Here is a 9780-nt window from a genome sequence, read left to right as displayed (position 1 = left end):
TTATTATTTTTATTTTTTATTTTTCTTTGGGCTAATTATTTTTTGTAGAGATGGAGATCTCACTGTGTTGCCCAGGCTGGTCTCAAATTCCTGGCCTGAAGCTCTCCTCCCATCTCAGCCTACCAAAGTGTTGAGATTACAGCATGAGCCATGTGCACAGTCTAGAAGATCTTTGACTTCAAAGAACAGATAGTGTAGAGATCTTCCCAAATGATCAAGTTGACACTACAGTCATTACATTGAGACCTGTAACTGGGCTAGGATTGGTTATTTACAGAAAAACCTTGTGGTACTTAATTCTATTCATATTAACTTATGTTATCTTGCTTAATCCTTGCAAAGCCCTTTTAGAGGTAGATGTTATCCCATCTATAATCTGCTGCTTGTCTTAGACCAAGGAAGTGAAAATATTCAGTCCAAGCATGCTACCGTCAATTTCTGGTAGGTTTGGTTTGTTTTCTTTTTAATTGGCTTTCCTGTTTATTTTAACTTTTATTCATCTTCCTATTGAGGTTAGATGTGCCTTTTGGAATTGCATCATTTTACATAGAAACAGCTTTCCAGTGGAGTTGACTAGCATCCTAAGGACAAGTACAACCACTTTTAAAGTAGATCATGGAAATCACAAAGTCTGATATTCTACAAAATGGAGTATGATGTTATGGATACTAGAAATACAACATACAGGTCATTAGTAATGCTAATAACATTTTCCTATAGATGCTTTTTAATAACACTGGTTTGTCTAATGTCAAGATATTTGTAATGAACTGTCACCATGGAACCATGGAAAATTTTTTTTTGGAGACCAGCCTGGTTGGTGTGCAGGAGTTCGATCTTGGCTCACTGCAACCTCTGCCTCCCAGGTTCAAGTGATCCTCCCGCCTTAGTCCCCCAAGTATCTGGGACCACAGGCACACACCACCATGACTGGCTAAGTTTTGTATATTTTGTAGAGACAGGGTTTCACCGTATTGCCCAGGCTGGTCTCAAATTCCTGGATTCAAGTGATCCGTCTGCCTCCCAAAGTGCTGGGATTACAGATGTGAGCCACTGTGCCTGGCAGAGCAGTATGAAGTGTTAATGCCAAAATTTGTTTTAGCTCTCATATATAAATCATATTACAAGCATATTATTTGGTTGGTCAGTTTTAGTTCATTCCTTCAATCAGATGATTTAAAAGAAATGTTTTTCAAGTATCCTCTGTGATGTATCCCAAAGATTAGCTTAGAAAGAAAAGTACTTGGTAAACCATTCCTGGTGTGGAGAGCCCTGTTTCTGCTGGGCTTCTTTGGGCTGGGCCGTTTCACCATCTGGTGTCCTAAAAACAAAAAAAGGTTTTTTATATGGTTTTGAAAATTATGCACGAAACAGCTTAATACCCACCATCTTTTCAGGGAAAGGTAACTGCATGTTTACTCTTCAGAAACACCCGAATGGGACCGGCCAACATTAGTAGTGGGAAACAAGTTGTAAAGGATGGGGCTGGGGAGGGAGTACCTAATCCTTATTTTGAAAACAGAAGGTTCACCGTTGTTTGGTTCTCCATTGTTCCTTTGAGACTTAGTGGTTGTAGCTCTGATAATTATGCAGGATTAACCAAACCTACAGATTAAGAGACTTTATTTTTATTTTTTGAGATAGAGTCTCCCTCTGTCGCCCAGGCTGGAGTACAGTAGCATGATCTTGGCTCACGGCAACCTCCAGCCTTCTGGGTTCAAGCGATCATTGTGCCTCAGCCTCTCGAGGAGCTGGAATTACAGGTGCACACCACCACACCCAGCTAATTTTTGTATTTTTTGTAGAGATGGGTTTTGCCGTGTTGCCTAGGCTGGTCTCGAACTCCTGACCTTAGGTGATCCACCCACCTCCACCTCCCAAAGTGCTGGGATTACAGGCGTGAGCCACTGAGCCCGGCCTGATGAAGAGACTTTAGAATTCCAAGGTGATACAGCACATCTTGCGGAATAATGCTAGTAATGATACTGAACCTATATTGAAGATTTCTGTGCCAAGTCCTGTGCTAAGCACATCCTATGAATTAATTCCTTTAGTCTCACATCAGTCTGATGAGATAGGTGCTGTATTATCTTAAATTTAGAGGCAAGGATATGGAGACCTGGAGAGGTCAAGTGACTTGTCCAAGGCCACACAGCTAAGAATGAGGAAGGCCGGGCGCGGTGGCTCAAGCCTGTAATCCCAGCACTTTGGGAGGCCGAGACGGGCGGATCACGAGGTCTGGAGATCGAGACCAGCCTGGCCAACATGGTGAAACCCCATCTCTACTAAAAAAAGAATACAAAAAACTAGCCGGGCAATTTGGCGGGCGCCTGTAGTCCCAGCTACTCGGGAGGCTGAGGCAGGAGAATGGCGTAAACCTAGGAGGCGGAGCTTGCAGTGAGCTGAGATCCGGCCACTGCACTCCAGCCTGGGTGGCAGAGCGAGACTCCGTCTCAATAAAAAAAAAGAATGAGGAAGACTAATTTGAATCCAGACCTCCAGGCCAGATAGAGTCCACCTTTTGTATAACCCATGCTGAAGTTTTCAGCTAAGTGATTCAGTGTCCCTTGTCTAATCATCCATGGAAAAAGGCCTTCTGGAATTTGGTACCAGGAATAGTACCCCTTCCAAAGAATGACATAATTCCCTTCTCTTACACAGTCTTCCCTTTTGGCTAAATTACCATTTTCCAAGGCAGGGCTTGTTTTACTACTCTTTATATCGCCCAAATGCCGGGTACTTAGCAGGTGCCAGAAAGAATCCTAATTTCCTTCTTGTCTACAGGGAAATAGAATAAGGGCCTCTGTCCCCAACATCCCCTACAACCTTGTGGCAGTTTTTGCATCTGTAGACTGGTTGGGTTTGTAGGGCCGGCCACAGCTGGGGCTTGGGTCCAAGCTGGGTGATTTAGTTATTGGAGGGGCATTAATCCTGGAACTCAGATCGCCACTCAGAAAGTTCTTTGCATAGGAAGCGAGGTTCGGCACGCTGACCACACGGCTGGGCACGTCCTCCATCTTCTTTTTCTGTTTGTATTAATGGAAATGTTAGTGCAATGCAATGCAAAAAACAAAACAAAGCATTATTATAAAAGCAAATAATGCTCACCCAATCAAAATTGTATTGAAGAAGCAACAATTTCATTTACAAACTTACATGGTATTTTTTAAAGCACTTTTCCCTCCAATCTTCATTTTGTATTATAAGTAAATATGTATGTTCACAGCCTCTTAACCAAAACTTCTGGAGATGGATGTGTTTTGCAACTCAATTTTGTTTAAGATTTTAGAAGGTCGTATAACACCCCCAGCAGGGGCTGGGCCCACCCTAGCCTCAAATGCATTCACATTTCTGGAGTGAAACTTACATTTTGTCACACTGAAGGATACATAAAAACTACACACAAGATCACATTAGTTAGGTCACAAGTGTATTGTCCTGTGAACTATTTTTAAAAACACTATTTTTTGTTTTTAAAATGGAGTCTTGCTCTGTCGCCCAGGCTGGAATGCAGTGGTGCGATCTCAGCTCACTGCAACCTCTGCCTCCTGAGTTCAAGCGATTCTCCTGCCTCAGCCTCCTGATTAGCTGGGATTACAGGCATTTGCCACCATGCCCAGCTAATGTTTGTATTTTTAATAGAGTTGTGGTTTCACCAAGTTGGCCAGGCTGCTCTTGAAATCCTGACCTCAAGTGATCCACCCACCTCGGCCTCCCAAAGTGCTGGGATTACAGGTGTGAGCCATTGCTCTCAGCCAAAAATACTATTTTTCAAGAACCTTTAGGATTTTGTGATAGTAGATAAGAGAATTGGATGTGAATATGCTCTTTGTGAAAAAATCCAGAAATATGTACAGAAGTGGAAGATTCTTACTCCTCTTCTCCCTCCCATCACCTAGATAGAGCTATTCTTAATACTAACACATACTTATTCTAGAAAATTTGGAAAATACAAAATCCCATAAAAAATAAAAACCACACATAATCTGCCCAGCCAGATACAAACACGGTTAATACTTTGGACTATTTCTCGTGGGGTTTTTTTTTTTTTTTTCAATGAATATTTTTCTGAGTGTACACCAGCCCATAAATAACCTGTGGTTACCTTTAAGAAAAACGAAATCAGTGGAATTGTGTAATGCATTAAAACGAGAAGAACCAATTTACCTTCATGGAAGGGGTCAAATATCCCGGGTGAGGATTGAAAGAGAAAGACCGATTCCGGTGGGACATTGCACTGGGGAATGCTGCATAGTGAAATCTTCTCTCTTCCTGGAAAACCAATAAAACTGAGTCTAAGTGAGCCGAACCACACAGCACTGGGTTTGACTTGGAGGAAGATGGCTATGAGGGCAGAATAGAGAGTGAAGGGAAGTCCAGAGGAGGAAGGGGAAGTCAGAATCAAGCTGCCAGACACTGAAGCTTTTGAGGAAGCACCTTTGCTCTTTGTCTTTTATGTCCCCAGCCCCTCTTGTAAAGATAAGGGCAAGCTTATGCTTGCCTGGAAATTGGAAATCCAACTGTTCTTAGCATGTGAAGGTAACTTACTGCAGAAAGTTAGTAATTAAGGCAAAGAAAGAAAACCCCCAGGTACGCAAAGGATTTTGCCTTCCTTCTTCCTCTTTGACATTTGTGTTGTCTAACATATGCAAACAGAGAGAGGGTAATGAAATCCATCCCCCACTTTACCTATTATAACAATATGGACAATCTTGTTTGTGTGTATCATTTTCAACTTTTTTCTCTCCTGCTGTATTATTACTAAATTTCAGTGATTACATAATTTTCTCTGTAAAAACATTGATATGTAATGTCTAAGAAATAAAGATTACTTAAAAAAAAAAAAAACCATGATACCTTTGTTCACATTTAGCAAATGAGCAATAATTCCTTATCAATGCCACCTAATTTTCAAAGCACAGGGAGATACAGAAGTGAGGTGGGCGGGCAGGAGCAGGCAGAGGGGGAGACATTCCAAAGACATGACCAGCAGGCCTTGGTTGGATACTGAATCAGAGCGAGCTGGGTTCTTTTCAAGGGGTCTAGGGAGTGGCTTTGCTAAGTAGAAAACAGGTGGTCATGTTTACAAAAAGAAGATCAACAATAAAAACACTGATTCTACTACAATTCAAACCTAAGCCATTGTAGATTTTCTCAAATTCTGTAAGTTAAAAAACCAATATTAACATGGGGCAGATGCTGTTGGACTTGGGAGTAAAATGATTTTTTTTGCCTTCTATTTACCTGTGTTAACTTTTTAGTGCATATGTCTTCTGTAATAATAGAAAAGAAAGGATTTTTTTATTCCCCTTTGAGACAGAGTCTTGCTCTGTCACCTAGACTGGAGTGCAGTGGCGCTATGTTGGCTCACTGCAACCTCCATCTCTTGGGTTCAAGTGATTGTTCTGCCTCAGCCTTCCTAGCTGGGATTACAGGTGCCCACCACCACACCCGGCTAATTTTTGTATTTTTAGTAGAGATGGGGTTGGCCAGGCTGGTCCCGAACTCCTGACCTCAAGTGATCCACCTGCCTCAGCCTCCCAAAGTGCTGGGATTACAGGCTTGAGCCACTGCACCCAGTCAGAAAGGATTCTTTATAAGGCAAGATGTTAGGGCACCTAGAGAAATGCTGGGTGCAAGTGAACGCCCCTCCCGGAGGAGCCCACAGTGCCCGGCCAGGCGCGTGGGCCAGGCGCCCCCCGACAACCTCACCGTGAGCTGCTTGATGATGTCCTCTCTCTCCTTCAGGCGAGTCTGCAGGCGGCCTATGAGCTGAAGGTCCTCTGGCCTGGACGCTCCCTTCCCTGGCTTCTCTCCGGAATCTTTCAGTCTGTTCCAAGCAGGCATGCAGTCAAGTCCCCCTTATGGCAATTACTCAACAAGGAGGGAGATGGGCATACATGTGCCTCAAGGCACACGATGGGAATGCCATCCTGTGTTCAGCCCGGCCAGGGAGGCTCAGATAGCAGCAAAAGCTTGCACAGGACCCGCTGGGGAGATGGCTTGCAGAACCCAGGATCCCAGCTCTGTCAGGTCCCCAAAGGCTGCAGGGCCAGGAAGCAAAGGCCCGTGTGTGCACCTAGACGGTGCACTTAGCAGGGGCTTCAAGAGCCAGGGATGCTGCTGGGAGAACGGCCTAGGACAGGAAAATGCCGCGAGGGTTCTCTTAATGCTCTGTCGCCATCTGCTGGCGGACACGGAGTGCGGTCAGTGGCTGCTACCCACGGCTTTTTTTTTTGTTTTTTGTTTTTTGTGTTTTTTTTTTGAGACAGTCTCGCCCTGTCGCCCAGGCTGCAGTGCAATGGCGCTATCTCAACTCTGTGCAACCTCCGCCTCCCTGGTTCAAGCGATTCTCGTGCCTCACAGCCTCCCGAGCAGCTGGGACTACAGGCGCGTGCCACCATGCCCAGTAAATTTTTGTATTTTTAGTCGAGACGGGGTTTCACTATGTTGGCCAGGATGGTCTGGAACTCCTGACCTTGTGATCCGTCCTCCTCGGCCTCCCAAAGTGGCGGGATTACAGGCTTGAGCCATCACGCCCAGCCCCCACTGCTTTTTCAGCCTGAAGCCAGAGAGGAGTTACTGGGTGGTGGGGAGAGGAGGACTGGGGCTGCAGATACTCTACTGACTAGAATTGGTAAGAGCCCAGGGCTTTGGGTGAGATGACCCGGCTCTAATACTGGCTCTGCTTTTTTCTAGACCTTGGGCCTCATTTCAGCTGTGTGTGGGCCTCAGTTCCCTCTCTTTTAAAGTGGGCATGAAACTGGGTGGTTGTGAGAATTCAATGTGATAATGGGAGCCTGGCATATAGTAAGTGCTCCTTAGACTGTAGCTGGTAAAAGCTTTCCCGCTGGCTTTTGGATGATTTGCATTGTATTGGAGACAGTGGAGACGTTTTTAAGAGCTCAGGCTAAAGGTCACACCGGTGACATTTAAACTCAATGAATGCTGCCTGACCTTGGGCAAGTGGCTTCACCTGTCTGGACCTGGCTTGCTGCCATCACATCCTAAATGGTCTTCTTGCTAGTCACCCCCTCCCCCTGTTTCTTCTCAGCAGTCAGAAGCGACCCTGTGAAAAGGCAAGTCGGGCACGTCACTCCTGCCCAGTGCCTTGTGCTGGCTTCCCAGGGCACTCTGAACACATCCAAACTCCTTCCCAGCAGGGCAGGGCCGGGGTTCCTTCACCCAGCTCTCCTGCCCTCCCCGCCCTCTCAGTCTGTTCAGCCACACAAGTCTTTGGGCTGTTTTCAGGAGCGTGAAGCAGGCCCAGGTCCTGCACCTGCTGTTCCATCTGCTTCTAATGCTCCAGATGCCTCAGGAGTGCCCTCACCTCCTTGTCCTTAAATATCACCTCCTCACAGAGGCCTTCTTTTGCCCACCCTTGCCACTCCCAACACTCCCAATCCTGTCTTCTAGCACTTTCACTGCCTGGTATGAAGTTAATTGTGTGTTTTTTGTTGTTGTTGTTGTTTTTTTTTTTGAGAGAGGGTCTATTTTGTTTTGTTTTGTTTGACAGTCTCTCTCCCTGTAGCCCAGGCTGGAGTGCAGTGGTGCAATCACAGATCACTGTTACCTCAACCTCCTGGGTTCAGATGATCCTCCCACCTCAGCCTCCCAAGTAGCTGGGACTATAGGCACATACCACCATGCCCAAAAATTTTTTTTTTTTTTTTTGTATACTTTGTAGAGACGGAGTTTCACAATGTTGCCCAGTCTGGTCTCCAGCTCTTGGGCTCAAGCCTCAGCCATGCAAAGTGCTAGGATTACAGGCATGAGCCACCAAGCCCAGCCTGTTTCCTTATTTCTTATCTGAATCCTCAGCAGAATTTGTGAGCCTATGAGAGCATTGTCTTTGTTTTGTTCCCTGCTGTGACTCCAGAGCCTAAAGCAGTGCTGGGCATACAATGGGTCCTTAACAAATATTCCTTGAATGAATACATGCAATATGTATGCATGAGGGACCAGTGGAAGAACAATTCTACCCTGAAGGACTGTTGTGAAGATGAAATGAGATGATACAGATTAGGACAGAGCAAATGCTCATAACTGAGCAGTCCTGATCCTTCTGATTTCTTCCAAGTGTGAGGGTTAAACCAATGCTCATCCTCACAGATTCCCAGTGCCCTGCAGGAAAGGGGAGCACAGTCTCCTAAAATGAAGGGAGGCTGATGAGCCCCTGGCTTGTTGCCTGCACCCGTCCCCCACCCAGAACTTGCTCTGTTGCTGAAGCTGGAGTGTGGGGGCCTGATCTCCACTCACTGAAAGCTCTGCCTCCTGGGCTGGGAGTAGCTGGGATTACACGCATGTGCCACTGCACCTGGCTAATTTTGTGTTTTCAGTAGAGATGGGGTTTCGCCATGTTGGCCAGGCTGGCCTCCAACTCCTCAGCTCAAGTGATCCGCCTGCCTCAGCCTCCCAAAGTGCTGGGATTCCAGGCTTGAGCCACTGTGCCTGGCCAGGACCCAGGACTTTCAATTTGAAAACCAGGAAAGCCCAGGGCCACTGGGGTGAGTTAGCCACCCTACTGAATGGCACACTTGCTAGTCCCTCCCTGGGGCCCAAGGCCTCACTTACTCAGCTTCCAGGGCAGCCAGCCGGGCCTGGAGCTGGGCCTGGGCACTACTGAAGTCTGCCACCATGGCCTGCATCTCCTTCCGGTGTTCCTGGCGGAGTGTCTCCACCTCCCTGGTCTGCAGGGCTTGCTGAGTCTCCTCCAGCAACCTGTGGTGGACGAAAGCACAGCCAGGCTTGCCCAGCTCCGGGGATGGCGCCCCTTGGGCTCTGGGGTTTATTCCCCTTGTTGCTGCCCAGTTTGGGAGACCTCAGTGGGGAGAGGTTGTGATCTGAGGACACCTGTGATAAGGAGAGCTGAGGTCTCCGAGTTGTGGAGTCCAGGACAAACCCCCACCATGGGACCCCTTCTCAGCACCCTCCCATCTCAGAAGGAGAAACCTGAGCATGGGGACAGCCTTCAGGTGGAAGCGATGGAGAGCAGCCCTGCAGGGGAGCCCCAGAAAACACACTCTTCACTTGGGGCAGGCGGGGAGGCAGGAGGCCGAGATTCTCTATCAGTATCACCTGAATGCTGGGACTCTGAGACCTCCTAACAACTACAATGCAGTGGAAAGCTTGTTTTTTTGTTGTTTTTGTTTATGTTTTGAGACAGAGTCTTGCTCTTGTTGCTCAGGCTGGAGTGGAATGGAGTGATCTCGGCTCACTGCAACCTTCGCCTCCCGGGTTCAAGCGGTTCTCCTGCCTCAGGCTCCCAAGTGGCTGGGATTACAGGTGCCCGCCACCAGGCGCTGGCTAATTTTTTGTATTTTTAGTAGAGACGGGGGTTTCACCATGTTGGCCAGGCTGGTCCTGAACTCCTTACCTCAGGTGATCCATGTGCCTCAGCCTCCCATGTGCCTAAGCCACTCCCTTAATCTTTATCCCTCACCTTTATCAAAATAGGTGGTTATGAAAATTAAATGGAGCTGGGTGTGGTGGCTCACACCTGTAATCCCAGCACTTTGGAGGCCAAGGCAGGAGGATCACGAGGCCAGGAGTTTGAGACCAGCCTGACCAACATGGTGAAACCCTATCTCTACTAAAAATACAAAAAAAATTACCTGGGCGTGGTGGTGTCTGCCTGTAATCCCAGCTACTCAGGAGACTGAGGCAGGAGAATCACTTGAACTTGGGAGGCAGAGGTTGCAGTGAACTGAGATCACACCACTGCACTCCAACCTGGGCAAAAGAGCAAGACTCTGTCTCCAAAAAGGAGGAGGGGAGGGG

At 47.0% G+C, this 9780-nt stretch overlaps 1 protein-coding gene across 1 annotated transcript in view; it reads right to left on the bottom strand.

The window, feature by feature from the left end:
* Positions 1 to 716: 716 nt before the first annotated feature.
* Positions 717 to 9780, bottom strand: part of FAM184B (family with sequence similarity 184, member B) — a 165869-nt gene continuing 156805 nt past the window's right edge. Inside the window, exons 14-19 of the mRNA XM_011948811.1 lie at positions 8575 to 8721; positions 5713 to 5830; positions 4168 to 4272; positions 2827 to 3026; positions 796 to 1321; positions 717 to 762 (exon numbers count right to left, since the gene is read on the bottom strand). Coding sequence (XP_011804201.1) covers positions 1228 to 1321; positions 2827 to 3026; positions 4168 to 4272; positions 5713 to 5830; positions 8575 to 8721 — 664 coding nt within the window. The 3' untranslated portion in view covers positions 717 to 762; positions 796 to 1227. The remainder of the gene's footprint in view (positions 763 to 795; positions 1322 to 2826; positions 3027 to 4167; positions 4273 to 5712; positions 5831 to 8574; positions 8722 to 9780) is intronic.

This window comes from Colobus angolensis, unplaced genomic scaffold (genome assembly GCF_000951035.1).
Source record: "Colobus angolensis palliatus isolate OR3802 unplaced genomic scaffold, Cang.pa_1.0 Scaffold284, whole genome shotgun sequence".
NCBI classification, from domain to species: domain Eukaryota; kingdom Metazoa; phylum Chordata; class Mammalia; order Primates; family Cercopithecidae; genus Colobus; species Colobus angolensis.
The sequence above is the reverse complement of the archived record's forward strand: the minus strand, read 5'-3'. Positions and strand labels throughout refer to the sequence as shown.